This window comes from Rhinoderma darwinii, chromosome 1, assembly GCF_050947455.1.
Source record: "Rhinoderma darwinii isolate aRhiDar2 chromosome 1, aRhiDar2.hap1, whole genome shotgun sequence".
Classification (NCBI taxonomy): Eukaryota; Metazoa; Chordata; class Amphibia; order Anura; family Rhinodermatidae; genus Rhinoderma; species Rhinoderma darwinii.
The window spans coordinates 387305616-387326493 of NC_134687.1; the positions used below are offsets into that span (position 1 = coordinate 387305616).

The window sequence follows — 20878 nt, forward strand, 5'->3', positions numbered from 1 at the left end:
CTAAGTTCACACTACAGTTGTCTTCTGTTTAGGTCTCTTCAGTCAGAGGAAGAGATAACTGGAAATCCAAACGGAAATAGATTTCAATGGTAATTCTTCTGTTTCAGTTGGATTCCCTTTGCCTCCGTTCGCTAGGTTTCTGTGTTTTTTTTTCACGGAAGCAAAAGTGCTGCAGACCGCACTAAAGTAAGATCCCCTGCACACGCTGCAAATTTTGTTGCAGAAATTTTGCGACTGAAAATCTGTTCCATTCATCTGAATGGGGTTGTTTCTGCTGTGTATGAATTTCTGCAACAATATCTGCAGCGTGTACTTGAGGCCTTACAATGACATGCTGGATGTTGGTATAACTTTTGATGCCAGCTGCTAAATCACATACAAAATGGCTTGAAATCACAGACCCTAGGCATTTAGACCATTTTCTGCCAACTGTTGCCGCCTTTTCATGACCCAAACGAGCGCGACAGCCCCCGGCCAAAGACCGATATCTATGGATAAGTTGATCTGCTGTGTTGTTTTCTTTTCGGACGTTGTTGGGAGCAGTCTTATAAAGTCGTTCATGCTAAAACTACAGATCTGCTTCGCAACAATAGAAGCTCAGACTAGGCCACAGATCAAGGAAGAGATCGGTGATTTATCGTTTTAACATAGTGTTGTCATACAGATTAGCAACCTTCACAGACCAACCATGAAATCCATAATGTATGGCCATATTTAATCACAAATGATACAAATCAGTTAGCCGTTAAAAGGTTTTTCCGAGATCTAATATATATATTTACATTTATTGTTGGCCGCTTTATTTTCCCACACTTAACCCATTCACGCCGACAATCTGTATATTCACGTCCTTTTCGCACATACCCCGTGCTGCCAGGGCGTGAATATACAGATCTCTGTTCCAGCCGGCGTAGCGCTGTGAAAATCGCTCGGACGCCGGCTGTGTCAGTGTCCCCGGCTCCCCAGCAACCTGCTCACTGACAGCCGAACCAATTGGTTCGGCTACAGAGAATATGATCACCATTTTTAACTGCTTCCTGACCGCCCACAGTAAATTCACGTCGGCGCTTGCTTGGCTCTGTGCAGCGCCAACGTGAATTCACAGTGGATGTTAAAAGCGAGATCCGGGGGTCTCAGAGTAGTGCTGACACCCGGATCGCGCTGTTAACCCCTGCCTCTGATCTCGGAGACATGATCGAGACCTGATTGGTTCAGGTCCCGATCATGTGATTGCAGGGAAAGTTTGTTGTAGCAACAAACTAGAAAGTTTTCCCGAGGACCAATTGCGGGTGCTGCCGTCGGTTGCATGGCAAAACCGGAGGCTATACATAAGTCGGAGGCATACATAAGTCAGAGGCAAAACCGGAGGCCATATAATAAGTCTTTTATTATAGGGAAAAAAATAAAACGTTAAAAAAGTACACCGCGTTCGTAACGATCCCAGCTATCAAACTATAATATTATTTTTCCCGCACGGTGAACACCGTAAACAATAATTAAAAAACAATACTAGCATCACTATCTTTTTGGTCATCACCCTTCCCAAAATATAGAATAAAAAGTGATCAAAAATTCGCATGTACCCCAAAATAATACTAATAAAAACTACAACCCGTCCCGCAAAAAACAAGCCCTTACACAGCTTTTTTGACTGAAAAATAAAAAAATTATGGCTCTCAGAATATGATGACACAGAAAATAAATAATTTTATAGAAAAGTGATTTTATTGCGCAAACCCCGCAAAACATGAAAAACAAAAACTATATACATATAGTATCGCCATAATCGTACCGACCTGCTGAATAAAGTAAAAAGTAAAATATAGCGCACAGTGATTACTGTAAAAAAAAAAGGACAGAAAACAATGGCAAAATTTATGGTTTTTTTGTCACTTTGCTTGCAAAAAATCGAATAAAAAGTAATAAAAAAAATCACATGTACCCTAAAATGGTACCAATGAAAACTACAGATTGTAACGTAACAAAAAAGCACTCACACGGCTCCGGTGGAGAAAAAATAAAAAAAAGTTCTGGAGCTCAGAATATAGCGACAGAAATTCTGCAGAGTGGGCACCATTTATCAGTGCGACACCGGCCACACATCTATGAATTATTTATTTACCCCATTATTATACCCTCTTATTATGCCCTGATGTACTCTGCCCAGCCTACATATGCCCCCACATTATAAACTGAAATATCAGCAAAACCCCAGACAGAACTATTACCAAGCAATCTGCGCTCCAAAAGCCAAATGGTGCTCCTTCCCTTCTGAGCTCTGCCGTGGGTCCAAACAGCAGTTTATTACCACATATGGGGTATTGCCGTAATCGTGAGAAATAGATTTACAAGTTTTGGGCTGCTTTTTATTCTTTATTCCTTGTAAAAATAAAAAAATTTAATATTTTTTCAGAAAAAAAGTAGATTTTCATTTTCACAGACATATTCCAATAAATATAGCAAAAGACCTGTCAGGTCAAGATGCTAACTGTACCCCTAGATAAATTCCTTGAGGGGTGTAGTTTCCAAAACCACTTTTGAGGAGATTCCACTGTTTTGGCACCACAAGACCTCTTCAAACCTGAGATGGTGCCTAAAATATATTCTAAAAAAAAGCAGACCTCAATATCCTCTAGGTGCTCCTTTGCTTCTGAGGCCGGTGCTTCAGTCCATTATCACACTAGAGCCACATGTGTGATATTTCTAAAGACTGCAGAATCTGGGCAATAAATATTGAGTTGAATTTCTCTGGTAAAAAATTCTGTGATACAGAAAAAAATGTATTACAAATGAATTTCGGCAAAAAAAATGAAATTTGTAAATTTCACCTCTGCTTTGCTTTAATTCCTATGAAACGCCTAAAGGGTTAATAAACTTTCTGAATGCTGTTTTGAATACTTTGAGGGGTGCAGTTTTTAAAATGGGGTGATTTATGGGGTCTATTTAGTACATAAGTCCCTCAAAGTCACTTCACAACTGAACTGGTCCTTGACAAAATAGCCTTTTGAAATTTTCTTGAAAATGTGAGAAATTGCTGCTAAAGTTCTAAGCCTTGTAACGTCCTAGAAAAATAAAATAATGTTCAAAACACAAGGCAAATATAAAGTAGACATATGGGAAATGTTAATTAGTAACTATTGTGTGTGGTATTACTATCTATTTTACAAGTATATTACATTTAAAATTTGAAAAATTATAATTTTTGCACATTTTCTTTAAATTTTGGTGTTTTTCACAAATAAGCTATGAATTTATTGACCAAATTTTTCCACTAAGATAAAGTACAGTATGTCACGAGAAAACAATCTCCGAATCGCTTGGATAGGCAAAAGCATTCCAGAGTTATTACCACATAAAATGACACGTCAGATTTGAAAAAATGGGGCTGGTCATTGAGGCATCGAAGACCCTTGGTCCTGAAAGGGTTAAACTCCCCTAAATACTTGCTTTTTTAGTAATTTCAGTGCTGTAAACTTTATTTGTTGACATGCTGAAATGTTTGAGGGGCTATTGAGGGACTATATACAGAATTATGTGACAATAAATAGTATTATAAGTGACAGCCAGCACGGTTTTACAAAGGACAGAAGTTGTCAAACTAACCTGATTTGTTTTTATGAAGAGGTGAGCAGAAGCCTAGACAGAGGGGCCGCTGTGGATATAGTGTTTTTGGACTTTGCAAAGGCATTTGACACTGTCCCCCATAGACGTCTAATGGGTAAATTAAGGACTATAGGTTTAGAAAATATAGTTTGTAATTAGATTGAGAATTGGCTCAAGGACCGTATCCAGAGCGTTGTGGTCAATGATTCCTACTCTGAATGGTCCCCGGTAATAAGTGGTGTACCCCAGGGTTCCGTTCTGGGACCACTATTATTCAACTTATTTATTAATGATATAGAGGATGGGATTAATAGCACTATTTCTATTTTTGCAGATGACACCAAGCTATGTAATATAGTTCAGACTATGGAAGATATTCGTGAATTGCAGGCAGATTTAAACAAACTAAGTGTTTGAGCATCCAGTTGGCAAATGAAGTTTAATGTAGATAAATCAAAAGTTATGCATCTGGGTACGAACAACCTGCAGGCATCATATGTCCTAGGGGGCGCTACACTGGGGGAGCCACTTGTTGAGAAGGATCTGGGTGTACTTGTAAATCATAAACTAAATAATAGCATGCAATGTCAATCAATATGAAAAAAGGGGGGAAAAGGGATAGAGGGGAAAGTAGTATGATCGTGTTGAATTTAAAAATAATAAATACTTTATTAATAAATGATTAAAAATGGCAATGTTAGATGTTGAATTGACAGTGACAGTATTTATTATTTTTCAATTCAACACGATCATACTACTTTCCCCTCTATCCCTTTTCCCCCCTTTTTTCATATATACTATTTAATCGGTGGTGTACATCTAGTGTGATCTCATTACATTAATAATTTGTAAAATTATAAGAGGGTAACACCTTTACGTATTCTTGCAATGTCAATCAGCTGCTTCAAAGGCAAGCAAGATATTGTCATGTATTATAAGAGGCATGGACTTGCGGGACAGGGATGTAATATTACCACTTTACAAAGCATTAGTGAGGCCTCACCTAGGATATGCAGTCCAGTTCTGGGCTCCAGTTCATAGAAAGGATGCCCTGGAGTTGGAAAAAATACAAAGAAAAGCAACGAAGCTAATAAGGGGCATGGAGAATCTAGGTTAGGAGGAAAGATTAAAAGAACTAAACCTATTTAGCCTTGAAAAAAGACGACTAAGGGGGGACCTGATTAATTTATATAAATATATGAATGGCACATACAAAAAATATGGTGAAATCCTGTTCCATGTAAAACCCCCTCAAAAAACATGGGGGCACTCCCTCCGTCTGGAGAAAAAAGGTTCAACCTGCAGAGGCGACAAGTCTTCTTTACGGTGAGAACGGTGAATTTATGGAATAGCCTACCGCAGGAGCTGGTCACAGCAGGGACAGTAGATGGCTTTAAAAAAGGGTTAGATAATTTCCTAGAACAAAAAAGTATTAGCTCCTATGTGTAGAAATTTTTTACTTCCCCTTTCCCATTCCTTGGTTGAACTTGATGGACATGTGTCTTTTTTCAACAGTACAAACTATGTTACTATGTTACTATAAGGGCTAGTCCACTCGTGGCGTAAATACTGCGCATTTTCCACAACTTATTTAGTTGCGGAAAATCCTCAGCATAATACAGTAGCAGAGGGATGGATGACATTTCAAGAAATCTCATCCACATGCTGCGTACGTGATATGCAGAGATTCCGTACACAAATTGAACTGTGGTGCGTTTTTTTAAGCCACAGCATGTCAACTGTGGTTGCGGAATCATGACTATTTTGTTGCGGGTTTTTCCAATTGAATTCAATGGGGATCTAAAACCCGCAACATACAGTCAAGTGTTGATACTTTTGCAGCGGAATCGCAGCGATTACGGTGCAAAAAACGCAAATTAGAAAAACACCTTATACTTACCTCTGACGTTCTGTAGGCCAGCCTCCTGGGATGACATTTCATCCCATGTGACCGCTGCAGCCAATCACAGGATATAGCGGTGGTCACATGGGATGAAATATCATCCCAGGAGGCCGGCCTGGATGACGGCAGAGGATCAGTCTCTTGGGATGATCTTTCATCCCATGTGACCGCCGCTGCATCCAATCACAGGCTGCAGCGGTCTTCTGGGATGAAACGTATCCGGAGTGGATACGCTGTGTACCTTTACGCAGGGTATCCGTCCAGTGTGAACTTATCCTAAGGCTGGCTTCCCACTTAGCGTAAACGGTACGGAATTTCCGCAACGGAATTCTGTGCGAACATTCCGCGGAACTTACAGTAGCAGCAAAGTGAATGAGATTTAAAAAATCTCATGGCCAGGCTGCTGAAAAAAAAACGTAGAAAAGTCGTGCAAAAAGTGTTCTGCGGTACGACTTTCAATTCTGCAGCACGTCAATTTATGCTAGGAGTTCTGTGCGAAGATGCTGCGTGTTTGGCCCATAGACTTGGTGAGCATAAATCCCACTACAGTTTTGTTTTTTTACGGCGTTCACGCAGCGGAAACGCAGTAAAAAACGCTAGAAATCCGCAGGTACACATATACTTTGCTATAATAAATGTTTAACACTAAATCCGCAGGTATAACCAAAGCAATATGAGCAGGAAAAGCGCACAATTTGGTGCAGATTTTTGTGACAGCAAAAATCTGCAGCGTATCCTGTGTGTGGGAACATACCCTAATATTAGTTCGGGGGTGTGGTGACAGCTGGGAGATATTTGTCCAAATAGTAAAAGTAGTTGTTCTTAGAATGTTTGGTGGGTGACTCATAGCAAACTTTATGTCATATAGGAGACAGAAATTATAGAGATTAGAATAGAGTAAACCCTTTCCTTCTCATCAGTGTGGAAAGCTGTTATCTTCATAAAACTCCATTCTCCGTTACCAACATCTATGTGCACTATAGTCTAAAGTAGGGCTTCAAATTATGTCCTAAATCAAAATCACAATAAGGGTATGTGCACACGATAACTGCAATTATGTCTGAAATTACGGAGCTGTTTCAGGAGAAAACAGCTCCTGAATTTCAGACGTAATTGCACGTACTCGCGTTATGCGGGGGGGCCTTTTACGGGAGTAATTTGGAGCTGTTCTTCATTGGAGTCAATGAAAAACGGCTCCAATTACGTCCCAAGAAGTGTCCTGCACTTCTTTTGACGAGGCTGTATTTTTACGTGCCGTCTTTTGACAGCGACGTGTAAAATGACAGGTCGTCGACACAGAACATCGTAAAGCCCATTGAAAGTAATGGGCAGATGTTTGCCGACGTATTGGAGCCGTTTTTTCAGACGTAATTCGAGGCGTCAAACACCCGAATTACGTCTGAAACTTGGTCATGTGAACCCAGCCTTAATGTAACCTCGATTACGATTATTGAACAATTATTCAGGCAACACCCCTTTTTGCATGCCACGCCCCCTATTTGCATGCTACGCCATTGAATTAATATTTATCCCCTGAGCCTGCTGTATACTACTGTATATAATATACCCACTGACACTGCCCCCACACAGTATATTTCCCCAATAGTGCTCCCCACACAACATAATGCCCCTATAACTGCCCTGCACACAGTATAAAGCCCCCCATAGCTGCTCCACACAGTATAATGCCCCTATAGCTGCCACCACATAGTATAATGCCTCCCATAGCTGCCACCACACTGTATAATGCCCCTTATCTCTGTTCTCCACAGTATAATGCCCCTCATAACTGCCCTTCACACAGTATAATGCCCCCTAGCTGCATCTACACAGTATAATGCCCCATAACTTACTTCCATGCAGTATAATGCCCCTATAACTGCCCTCACACAGTATAACGACGCCCATAGCTGCCCCCACACAGTATAATGCCCTCGTAACTGTCCCCGTAACTGCCCTCCACACAGTATAAAGTCCCCCATAGCTGCCCCCACACTGTATAATGCCCCCATAGCTGCCCCCAATAGTGCCTGATAAAAATAATAATATACATACTCACCAAACGCTTTTCCAACAACGAGTGGAGGAGAAACCCTCTGCTCCTCTGATCTGTACAGCACGGCGCAGACAGGCGCAATGACGTCACTGCCTCGCGTCCAGAGATTAAACTGTCCCCTTTTTCTGCAGTAAAAAAACGCATGTGGAATGTCTGCTACTTTCAACGGAATCGCTGCAGAAATTTTCTGCAGCAATTTTGTTACGTGTGGACAAGCCCTTAGGCTAAATGCACACGTTGCGTAGTTTGATGCAGAAAATCCGCATCAAAGCCGCAGGTATACTCACGGATTTCCGCAGCTAAAACCGTGCATCTTTGGATGCGTTTTTACACTTTGATGTGGAAATAGGTGCGGTTTTATGCTGCGGATTTTGGTGCGTTTTTATGTAAAACTAGTCAGATACAATCCTGCGGATTTTAAAATACGCACCGCAGGTCAATTTACGTGCAGAAAAAATCTGCACCGTGTAGATGAGAATTCTTGAAATCTCATTTACTTTACTGGTACTGTATTACACTGCGGATTTGCCGCATGAAAATCCGCATGGCAAATCCGCACGTAATATGCAACGTGTGCATTCAGCCTTAGGCCTTATTCACACGAACACAGTTCCGGGTGTCATCAGTGTTGGCTGCGTGGCTGCTTGATTTTCACGCATATTCCATCCTTATGACACGCGGTTTTGATGTTTAGAAAAGAAAGAAATGAAGGAAGTGGTTTTATTTTTTCCTTCATTTCATTATCTACTGTTGCGCGAATCACGCGCGACACATGGAAGTGTTTCCGTGTCCCGTGCACGATTTTCACTCACCCATTGACTTCAATGGGTGCGTGATGCGCGAAAAACGGCCAAGTATAGGACATGCAGTGAGTTTTACGCAGCGGACACACGCATAGGACACACGCATAGGATTTTCACGCGCGTATCACGGACGTAAAACACGTTCGTGTGAATAAGGCCTTAGACTAAATTTTAGGTTACAGCATAGCGAGGCTTATCACTTTGTGGAGCCAATATCTAAACATAAAACTGTCATCACTTTTCTCATCCTGTTGTGTTAAAGGGAACCTGTCACCATCATTCCATAAGCTTAAAGGGAACCTGTCACCAGCATTTCACCTATTAAACCAGCAATACCTGGTGGTAGTGGGTGAAAAATCATTTCTATATAACCTATAATTGTCTTCTTAGTCGGCTCTATGGCTTTAGTCTTCAGCTTTTTAGTGTTCACGCACTGTATGCTAATGAGCAGAAAAGAGTCAGATCTTAGTTTGAAAAGAGTCAAATCTTCATTCCTCAAGTCTTTCCGAGTTTACCCCGCCTCCTTACTTTTGATTGACCGCTCCACGCCTTCCCCCAGCACACAAAATCCCGCACTTGTGCATTGATGTCCTCTTCTGGGGTGTGCGCACAAAGGGACACCGGATTATTACGTTAAAAGGCCCAAAATGTTTGCAGCCCGTTATTTACAGTTGTTGGAGGAGTTTAGGAGAGGGGATAACGGCAATGAACTTTTGATAGCAGCGGTCAGTGATGGATAAGTAAAGTTCAATAGGTGAAATGCTGGTGACAGGTTCCCTTTAAGGAAATATTTGCTTTGAAATGCTTATTTTTAATTATATTCCATTCCAACCAGCCTACTCCATTTTGCTTTACTGGCAAATCTTCACTATTGCCAAAGGCAATAAAGTGAGGAGGAGAATCTGGTTCACAGCTCACATTCTACAGCTGTCATGGTATATTCTATAAGACTTCCTGCACAGGCTGCACATTTTGTAGAAGAAAATTCTGGGACTGAAAATCTGTTTCATTCATCTGAATGGGGTTGTTTCTGCAGCAAGCACAACATTTGCAGTGTGTGCAGGGGGTCTGAATAAGGAATAGAGTAATCGGAGACTGTCAACTCAACTCTAGTTTAAGTCCTCATGCACACGAACGTGTTTTTGCAGCCACAATTCATCGCAAACCTGCAGGTGAATTGCGGTCCCATTCATTTCTATGGGCCCATGCACACACCGTGCATTTCTCGAAAAGATAGGACATGTCCTATATGGGCTGCATTTTGCGGTCCGGGCTCATTGAAATTAATGTACACTGCCATGTGCACGGCCCGTGATTTGCGGCCGGCCCGCAGATGACACTCCGCAACTGTCCAGGCAGCAAATTAGGGTATGCCCAGACATGGCGGAGTTCTGCATACACTGTCCGCATCAATGCCGCACAGAATCTGCGTTGCAGATTCTGTTGCGGCTTTGCCTAAAATGGGCATTAAATTGATGCGGACTATCCGTTGCGTATTGAGGGGAAGAGGGCTTCCCTTCTCTCTATCAGTGCAGGATAGAGAGAAGGGACAGTCCTTTCCCTAGTAAAAGAAAAATAAATTCATACTTACCCGGCTGTTGCCTTGGTGACGCGTCCCTCTCTTGACATCCAGCCCGACCTCCCTGGATGACGCGGCAGTCCATGTGACCGCTGCAGCCTGTGATTGGCTGCAGCCGTCACTTGGACTGAAACGTCATCCCGGGAGGCCGGACTGGAGGAAGAAGCAGAGAGTTCTCGGTATGTATGAACTTCTATTTTTTTTACAGGTTGATGTACACTACCGTTCAAAAGTTTAGGGTCACTTAGAAATTTCCTTATTTTTGCAATAAAAGCACAGTTTTTTTCAATGAAGATAACATTAAATTAATCAGAAATACACTCTATACATTGTTAATGTGCTAAATGACTATTCTAGCTGCAAACGTCTGATTTTTAATGCAATATCTACATAGGTGTATAGAGGCCCATTTCCAGCAACCATCACTCCAGTGTTCTAATGGTACATTGTGTTTGCTAACTGTGTTAGAAGGCTAATGGATGATTAGAAAACACTTGAAAACCCTTGTGCAATTATGTTAGCACCGCTGTAAACAGTTTTGCTGTTTAGAGAAGCTATAAAACTGACCTTCCTTTGAGCTAGTTGAGAATCTGGAGCATTACATTTGTGGGTTCGATTAAACTCTCAAAATGGCTAGAAAAAGAGAGCTTTCATGAGAAACTCGACAGTTTATTCTTGTTCTTAGAAATGAATGCTATTCCATGCGAGAAATTGCCAAGAAACTGAAGATTTCCTACAACGGTGTGTACTACTCCCTTCAGAGGACAGCACAAACAGGCTCTAACCAGAGTATAAAGAGAAGAGGGAGGCCCCGCTGCACAACTGAGCAACAAGACAAGTACATTAGAGTCTCTAGTTTGAGAAATAGACGACTCACAGGCAGCTTCATTAAATAGTGCCCGCAAAATGCCAGTGTCAACGTCTACAGTGAAGAGGCGACTCCAGGATGCTGGCCTTCAGCGCAGAGTGGCAAAGAAAAAGCCATATCTGAGACTGGCTAATAAAAGGAAAAGATTAATATGGGCAAAAGCACACAGACATTGGACAGAGGAAGATTGGAAAAAAGTGTTATGGACAGACGAATCGAAGTTTGAGGTGTTTGGATCACACAGAAGAACATTTGTGAGACGCAGAACAACTGAAAAGATGCTGGAAGAGTGCCTGACGCCATCTGTCAAGCATGGTAGAGGTAATGTGATGGTCTGGGGTTGCTTTGGTGCTGGTAAAGTGGGAGATTTGTACAAGGTAAAAGGGATTTTGAATAAGGAAGGCTATCACTCCATTTTGCAACGCCATGCCATACCCTGTGGACAGAGCTTGATTGGAGCCAATTTCATCCTACAACAGGACAATGACCCAAAGCACACCTCCAAATTATGCAAGAACTATTTAGGGAAGAAGCAGGCAGCTGGTATTGTATCTGTAATGGAGTGGCCAGCGCAGTCACCAGATCTCAACCCCATAGAGCTGTTGTGGGAGCAGCTTGACCGTATGGTACGCAAGAAGTGCCCATCAAGCCAATCCAACTTGTGGGAGGGGCTTCTGGAAGAATGGGGTGACATTTCTCCCGATTACCTCAGCAAATTAACAGCTAGAATGCCAAAGGTCTGCAATGCTGTAATTGCTGCAAATGGAGCATTCTTTGACGAAAGCAAAGTTTGAAGGAGAAAATTATTATTTCAAACAAAAATCATTATTTCTAACCTTGTCAATGTCTTGACTATATTTTCTAGTCATTTTGAAACTCATTTGATAAATATAAGTGTGAGTTTTCATGGAAAACACAAAATTGTCTGGGTGACCCCAGACTTTTGAACGGTAGTGTATATTGTGATCGGAAGTCACTGTCCAGGGTGCTGAAACAGTTACTGCCGATCGTTTAACTCTTTCAGCACCCTGGACAGTGACTATTTACTGACGTCGCCTAGCAACGCTCCCATAATTACGGGTGCACACACGTAGTCACCCGTAATTACGGGAGCCCCATTGACTTCCTCAGTCTGGCTGTAGACCTAGAAATACATAGGTCCAGCCGGAATGAAGAACTATCACGTTAGTAAAACCAATACGCTCCGCAGCACACATAACATCTGCGGACTTCATTGCAGAGTTTTGACTCTCCATTGAAGTCAATGGAGAAATTCCGCAATGAGTCCGCAACAAGTCCGCTACACGTCCGCAACAGTCAGTGTATGCTGCGGACACCAAATTCCGCACCGCAGCCTATGGTCCGCAGCGGAATTGTTCGCAACGTGTAAACAAACCCAACTACAAAGCTGTGGAAGGCAATGGAGAAACGTGTACGCTGCGGATTTCCGCTGCGGACTGTCCGCAGCGAAATTCCAGAGCAATTCCGCCACGTCTGGTCATGCCCTAACGGGCCGTCCACACCACTACGGTCGTGTGCATGAGGCCTAAGGCCGGGTTCCCACGGGTCAGATACACTGCGCAAAAACTGTGGTGCGGTTTTTCCAATGGAATTTCCGCTGTAGAAAGCAGCGCTGTGTAAAAAAAAAGTTCATACTTACCCCCTCCCTCTTCTCTGCGCGTAGTCCGGCCTCCTACGATGACGTTGCAAGTCATGTGACACTGTAGCCTGTGATTGGCTGCAGCGGTCACATGGGATGCAACATCATCCCAGGAGGCCGTACTGCAGGAAGAATGAGGGCGTTCTGGGTAAGTATGATTTTCTTTTTTTTCTTCCGGCGTTGCAATTTTTTCTGAGTAAACACGCCGATTACACTTGCAAAAGTCGCAACGCTTGGATTACTTTTGCAGGTTTTGATCCCCATTGAATTCAATGGGGAAAACCTGCAACGGAATTAACTCTTTAATGACCAGCCTATTCTGAGAGAGTTCTGGGTGAGTATGATTTTTTTTTTCCTGAGCTGCGATTTTTGCAGCGAAATCGCTGCGATTCCGACGCAAAAGTCGCAAAACTTGGCTTTCTGTTGCGGGTTTTGCGTCCCCATTGAATTCAATGAGGAAAAGCGGCAACAGAAAGTTAACGGAAACGCAGCATAAATTGACATGCTGCGGATTTAAATTCTGCACCGCAGGTCAATTTACTAACGTTTACGCTGCGTTTTTATTCTGCAACGTGGGCTTTTTCTTAATCTCATCCACTTTGCTGCTACTGTTAATTTCCGCACAGAATCCTGTTGCAGAAATTTTGCAGCGTTTACGCTACGTGGGAACCCAGCCTAAGGCCTCCTTCACACAGGGTTTCCAAGTGAAATTCTAAGGCTGTGTTCACATCACTGCCGTGCTTCCGTTCATGGGTTCCGTTCTACCTTTTTGTCAGGGGAACCCATGAACGAAAACCATAGCTTCCGTTTGCATTACCATTGGTTTCAATGGTAATGCTTCCGTTGCAATTGGTTTCCGTTTGTTTCCGTTCTGTAAGATTTCCAGGTTTTTTCGCAGAAACAACAGAGTAGTCGACAATTATTATTATTAATAGCTATTTCTTCCGTAATTTTTCATCGGAACTGAGATGAAGACCCCCTAACGGAGCCTCTGATGCAGATGTGAACAGAACAAGTATAAATGAAAGATTCAAAAGACTAAAATAAACTGCTTGTGTGATTCCAGCCTTAGGGTCAGTCCACACTGAGATTTTTTGCGTTGATTTTGATGCGGAAACCGCGTCGGAATCAGTGCCAAAAAACGTCCGCAATCGTCCCCCATTTATTTCAATAGGAGGCAGAGGTACTTTTTTTCCCGGGCCGCTCGCGGGGAATAAAAGCGGCATGCCGCGACTTCCGCCTCTGACCTCCCATTGAATTCCTGAAGGGATTCCGAGGCAGATTTTTTTTTCCGCCTGAAAAAAAAACCTGTGTGAACAGGACCTTAAATGGCTTTTCTCTATCCGGGATGGTTTATAGAAACCTCCCTAAACTCTCAGCATTTGCGGTTATAATGCTGAGGACATTTATAAAGACTTGTGCAAAGGAAAACTGGAGGCATTGCATTTATCCCTTGTCACAGGGTCCGGACATTATTTATCACAGTTGGTGATTGTGACAACCACCACTGCTTACAATTGGAACTAACCAGTGCTGAAACAAGTGAAAAATCTGTACCAGTAAATAATATATGTAAGAAGTAAGCTTAATTGTTATTGTAAAATCGAGGACGAGAATATGGAACATATTAAATATTTAACAAACCTTTCCAGTCCACATAATGGCCTAATGGGGATGTGAACTCTATTGGAATTAATATTGTGCATACATGGATTGGAGGGCTTTTCCTACGTTTACCCGAGCAGACCACACTTTATTCCACTCTTGTTCTTCTGTACATGAAAATAATAACTCAGTCCTCGTTATTCAGTATAAAATGCTTACCTCCCAAAAATAATCCGAATTCGCATATTTCCCCGCATACTATGTTCTATCACAACATGACTAGTGAAATAATGCGCCATTCAGAATACAATATAAGCCATCACCAAGATCAGTGCTTAGGGTCTGAATTCTAAGACAAGGGATGTTTAATACAAAAAAAAAAACCTCATTAGGCCTCGTGCACACTTCCGTCGGCCGTTATGACGGTTCCGTCAAACACGGGCCGCGCACGGATGGCTTCTGTGCGCAGTCCGTTGTTTCACTGACCAAATTCAATTAAAAGGCCGAGACTGTTCCGTCAAAAACGGGCAGGAGTAGGACCTGCACTACTTGTGACGGAACGGCTGCATGGCCCCATTGAAATGAAGGTGTCAGGGTGCTATCTGTTAGAAAAACGGATAGCACCCATACGAAAAAAAACTGAAGTGGGCATGAGGTCTTAGGGGGCATATACATACATTGTGTGATGTCCTGCTGCAGATTCAAAAACAGAGAAGGGGATCGCAAATACAGAGTAGGCAACTGTACCGTGTGTGTGGGAAGCCATAACAAAGTTTTACAAGTGACATGTGGCTGCTATATTGTAACCCACGGGCTACATTGTGAATATAGATGACTACATGCGCCCTATAACGCAGGGTTCACACTTGAGAGTTCTTCTTTTTTGCCATTCGTGTTTTGTTTGGGGTTTATTTACCGCTCTTAGTCCTCTTTTACACAGGTTTTTGTCTGGCGCTACTGTGCTGCTGTTTTTGGTGGCATTTATTTTTCATGCATTTTTCTAATCCTATAGAAAGGCCTATAAGAAAAACGTCAGGAAAAAATGCCATAACCAGAGTATGCTGCGTTTTGGAAAAAAAGCCACTTAACCCAAAAATGTCGCAAAAATTCTGTAACCTGCGCTATTATTTCCGGTAAATCCACAACGACACCAAGACAAAACCCTATAAAGTCAATGGGTTCCGTTTGGCGCCGGTTGTCTCCGTTGTTCAATGGAGCCTGCACTACCGGCATTTCCGTTGTCTGGCGGAGCAGAACTGCTGAATGCAGATGTGAACAGGGCCTAAGGCCCCATGCACACGACCATGCCCGCAATCGCGGCCCGCGATTGCGGGCACGGCCAGCCGCTGACTGACAGCCGCATTTTCGGGCCGTGCTCCCATACAAAGTATGGGAGCACGGCCCGCAAAATGCGAAAGAACGGACATGTTCCATAATTCCCGGAACATTTCCACGGCACTGACACCCTTCCGTAGTGCTACGGAAAGGTGTCAGTGTTCAATGAAAGTGAATGGCTCCGTTTTTGCGGACCGCAATTGCGGTCCGCAAAAACGGAGGTTTTTTGCTGTCGTGTGCATGGGGCCTAAGGTGTGATTTAGAAAGGCTTTCTTCCGAGTATTATGACAACAAGGGCAATAATGGTCATAACAAATCTACTATATAATAAACAGAAATGATTACATGTTGTTTATATCAGTATAGAAATGTAAACATCATACGAACCCCCATGGCTGATGTTTACCCCCTGAAAGCTAGGGAAAGCCATACACCTAGTGAGTATTTACTATTTAACCAGCAGCTGCCAATCTTTGCTTCTTCGGGAACAACTTGGAGCAGTAGAAATGTGTCCGTGAGTCCAGAATGAATTCTCAATCCCCAGGTTATCGCCACAACTGTAACTTTTACATCCACAGACTGAGAATTTGACACTTGGGTCAATGCAAAATTGTAATTTGTTCCAATTTTCACTAACGAAGGTTTTCATGTTAAAACTATTTCTGTTGACAAATCTTTCCAGTAGCCAATAGACATAGGCTTATTGGTCTGATATGTAGGAGATATATGTGAACCTACAATTGCATATTTCATAGGAAATTTGAAGAGCTGCATCAGTCGTAAAACAGGATCCCCCCCTCCCCTCTCCCAGCAGTCATGTCAAGCACCAGAATAGATGACATTTATGGCAGATTGTAAACACATACTTCCATAAAACAGCCCACTTTTCCTAATGGTTTCTTTATATTATGGGAAAACTTTACCTTAAAAACAATGCTATGCTGCTTTCCTATGATGGCATCCGATCACATTTTTGTTTTATCAGATCTGTAGTAGTGGGCTGTTTTATGACAGTCTGTGTTCACTCTTCCAAAGGTAGAACACAGACTAACAAAAGGTTATACAGCTGTCTAGTCAGATCCAAATATTAACCTGCTACACGCCAGAGATAAATAAATAAAAATGACATTAGACACCGACATAAAATATTAACCACTAGACACCAGAGGTCAAAATATGAACTTTCAAGACCTAAGGGATATTGTGTTTCCTCACTTGATAGAAGATATACTAGATACTGGGGGTAACACCTGGCACATGTGAACAATACTCAGGCAGTAAGAGTATTATGGAGGTATCACATTCCAAGGCTCATATGTGCCCCATTGCCCTTTGCCACCCTCCTTTGTCAGCAGGCAATGTGATATGTTTCTATTGAGTGTAGACAGAGGGTGGTGCCTGGCTGAACATTCACGTGTGGGGAATACGGATGTAAATATATGTGAAGCGTTCTAGATAGAAAACAATTCTGTGAGGAAAAATGTCACAGCCGCCCGCTCCCGCCCATACTCAGCAGTGAGAGGGATTACTGTACAGTCTGAGGTACCAATAACACGCACCGTATGCAATGCCACACACAACTTTCCCTGCGTGTCCTGTCACGTATCACACTATAAACTTCCACATGAACCGCAGTGCTGAACTTTTCACTAGCTGGAGGCAGAACCCTCCCGGAATACCTGAATATTGCAGGAGATCTCAGTGTCGTCCGGCAGGCGCACGGTGCATCTCATCTCCAGGTTTAATGATTTCATACTGGGAGTCCTCAAACGAATCATTTTCATAGTCCCCGTGTGGTGGGTGCACTGGCAGCCGAACATGCACCTAGACTGGAGATATCACAAGAAGGGGAGAAGGCTGCTACCAGGAGCGAACAAGATGCATCTCTTGTCTCTTCTCCTCCCCCTCCAAACCCCCCTCCCTTCTGCCAGAGAATGACCGTGGTCTGGGAAGGAAGCTTGTGGATGCTGGGGGGGGTAGGCTGGGGCTGCAGGAAGCTGGAGCTGGATCTCCCGGGATGTTGGCAGTGTGGAGGCTGCTGCTGCTGCTGAAGCTGGATCTCCGGGGATGGGGGCAGTGTGCAGGCTGCTGCTGCTGAGTGGGGCTGGGTTTGCAGTCAGCTCAGTATTGTCACCTCCTCATCTCAATGGAGAGGGTGTGAGAGAAATTATGTTTGTGTCATGAATAAAATAAGTGGCAAACGAGGAGGTGGCTGCGTAGAACGATCACATATGTATTGCCCGTCAGTGTCTGCAGAGGAAGATACCACACAATAATATATGCTGGGTAACATTAATAGCCCTTGTTTCATGTATCCGCAGGAGCGTGCCAATAATACCATGCAGGACCCGCCAACATTGACCCAACGATGGACCACGGTCTGACATAATACACCCATCAGGTATAAAAAGTAGTCACCAAAAGGTGGAACAGATGCCAACATGAAAGATGTATTTTGGTTGCTATGGGAATCCACTTTACATGTTGCTGGCACTCGTTTTTTATATGAGGTTGGACCAGGGGCGCATTAAGGGAACCATGGGTTCTGGGCTGTATGTAAAGTGTGTGCCCTCTACAGTCCAGAATTTTAAAAGGATTTGCCACACTTTGGGCCTCATATATCAAAGTTTTCTAATAGAAAATCTGGCATTATTGCTCATAGCAACCAATCAGAGCTCAGCTTTCATATCATAAACTTCTCTGGAAAATGAAAGCCGCACTGTGATTGGTTGCTATAGGCAACAAGGTCAGGTTATCTGTTAGACAGTTTTGATAAATGAGGCCCATCAGTTTAATTACATGCTCATACTTCCCTAAGAACACTCACTACATAACACACACACACACACACACACACACACACAACTGCTTATACAACTATGTTTTTACATTCTCTGTGTACATACGTACCGTAAATACACAAATTCCTGTGGATAAGTCATCAGTTGTCCGTGCGTGGACAACCTCTTTAATTCATGGGTGTGAAGGAAAATACTGCAAATGTTATGATACACCCCAAAAACATATAGATCACACTTCTAAAATTACATCAAATACTCATTACTATATTACCTAAAGCCTCGTGCACACGACCGTGTGCGCCGCCCGAGTCCCGTCAGTGATTTGAGGAAAGATAGGACATGTTCTATCTTTCCTCGGATCGGAGAATCCAGTCAGTTTTTACGGACCCGATTCACCCGCTAAAGTGAATGGGTCTGTGAAGACTAGCGGTTGCCACTCGGATGCCATTAAAAACATCCCAAGTGGCACAATGGTCGTGTGCATGAGGGGTAAGAGATAATACTGATACTCTCTGGGAAAGTGAAGGGGCTGGATTTGCCTTCTTCCATTGTATGAATGTAAGACCTTGACCTATAGACATGCGTAGCCCATATTTTAGGACGCACATACAGAAAGTGGCATATCTCCAAGCTTTTTGCCACACTCTTAGGCTATGTTCACACGGGGTATTTTGCCGAGTTTTTTGACGCGGAAACCGCGTCGCAAAACTCGGCAGAAACGGCCCTAGAACGCCTCCCATTGATTTCAATGGGAGGCGTCGGCGTCTTTTTCCCGCGAGCAGTAAAACTGCCTCGCGGGAAAAAGAAGCGACATGCCCTATCTTCGGGCGCTTCCGCCTCCGACCTCCCATTGACTTCAATGGGAGGCAGGAGAAAGCGTATTTCTCGCTGTTTTATGCCCGCGGCGCTCAATGGCCGCGGGCGAAAAACGGCGCGATAATTGCCGCGAAAATCGGCGTGCAGGGAGAGGAATATCTGCCTCAAAGTTCCAAACGGAATTTTGAGGCAGATATTCCTCCCCCAAAATACTCTGTGTGAACATAGCCTTAGGCTGGGTTCACACAGAGTTTTTTGCAGGCGGAAATTCTGCCTCAAAATTCCGTTTGGAAGTTTGAGGGTATGTTCACACACACTAATTACGGACGTAAATTGTGCGTTTTTGTCCCGAATTACGTCCGAAAAATGCGGCTTGAAAGCGTTGCCAAACATCTGCCCATTGAAAGCAATGGGCTGACGTTTGTCTGTTCACACGAGGCGTATATTTACGCGCCGCTGTCAAATGACGGCGCGTAATTAGACCCCGCGTCAAAGAAGTGACCTGTCACTTCTTGGGGCGTAATTGGAGCCGTTATTCATTGACTCCAATGAAAAGCAGTGCCAATTACGTCCGTAATGGACGCGGCGTTCAAGCGCCTGCACATGCCGGTACGGCTGAAATTACGGGGATGTTTTCTCCTGAAAACATCCCCGTAATTTCAGCCGTTACGGACGCTGTCGTGTGAACATACCCTGAGGCAGATTTTCCTCTCCCTGCACGCCGATTTTCGCTGCGTTTTTCACCCACGGCCATTGACCGCCGCGGGCATAAAACTCTGCGAAATACGCTATCTCTGTCTCCCATTGATGTCAATGGGAGGTCAGAGGCATAAACGCCCGAAGATAGGGCATGTCCCTCCGCCTCCCATTGAAATCAATGGGAGGCATTTTCGGGCCGTTTTTGACGAGTTTTACGGCGCGCTTTCTGCGTCAAAAAACTTGTCTAAAAACTCAGTGTGAACATACCCTTAAAGGGAGTCTGTCACCAGAAATTATCCTATCAAAGCAGCACAGTAATATAGTGTAGCTTCACCTGAATATAATGCTGTTTTCATTTTTCAGATGAGTGGCTCCATGCAGCGATGATAACTTTATGCTTCATCTGCAAATGAGCTTTTTGGAGCAACGAGGGCGTCACCGTTGTTGCAAAGTGCTATACCATCTATCCCCAGTCCGTCCCTCCCTTCCTTCTTTGATTGACAGGGCCAGACAGTGTAGAAGCCGTCATCACGCCTGGTCCCGTATTCCCCTTAGCGTGTCTGCGCCTAGACTTCTGAATCGGCGCATGCGCCGTTCAGTGTACTATATCATGACTTTATCAGAACCAAGCTTAGTACATCAATATGGTACCAGAACCAATTGAAGTACTGTAAATAAATAGAGTACCAGGACCTTTAGAATCAAGCTCACAACATAAATACAGCACCAGAACAAACTTCAGGACACATATGCGGCACCACAACCAAACTCAGTACATAAATACAGCACCAGAACAAAGGTCAGTGCATACAAACAGCACAAGAACCAAGCTCAGTATATAAATACATCACCAAAACCAAGCTCAGTATATAAATACAGCACCAGAACCAAGCTCAGTACATAAATACAGCACCAGAACAAAGGTCAGTACATATATACAGTAACACAACCCAACTCAGTGCATAAATACAGCACCAGAACAAAGGTCAGTGCATACAAACAGCACAAGAAGCAAGCTCAGTATATAAATACAGCACCAAAACCAAGCTCAGTATATAAATAAAGCACCAGAACCAAGCTCAGTACATCGTTACAGCTCCAGAACCAAGAACAGTATAAATACAGCACCAGAACAAAGCGCATGACATAA

The 20878-nt window shown here is 43.3% G+C and overlaps 2 protein-coding genes across 4 annotated transcripts in view; one reads left to right on the forward strand and one right to left on the reverse strand.

Annotated features, from left to right (window-relative positions):
* FRMD3 (FERM domain containing 3) overlaps window positions 1-17825 on the reverse strand; it is a 335672-nt gene extending 317847 nt beyond the window's left edge. The window contains exon 1 of the mRNA XM_075828480.1: window positions 17092-17825. Coding sequence (XP_075684595.1) covers window positions 17092-17232 — 141 coding nt within the window. The 5' untranslated portion in view covers window positions 17233-17825. The remainder of the gene's footprint in view (window positions 1-17091) is intronic.
* IDNK (IDNK gluconokinase) overlaps window positions 1-20878 on the forward strand; it is a 358457-nt gene that overhangs the window by 263069 nt on the left and 74510 nt on the right. The window contains exon 1 of one of the 3 annotated variants that reach the window (XM_075828502.1): window positions 17627-17813. The exons of the other annotated variants lie outside the window; for them this stretch is intronic. The gene's annotated coding sequence lies outside the window, so the exon portion shown is untranslated. Of the gene's footprint in view, window positions 1-17626; window positions 17814-20878 lie in introns of those variants that run through there. 3 annotated transcript variants of the gene reach the window in all.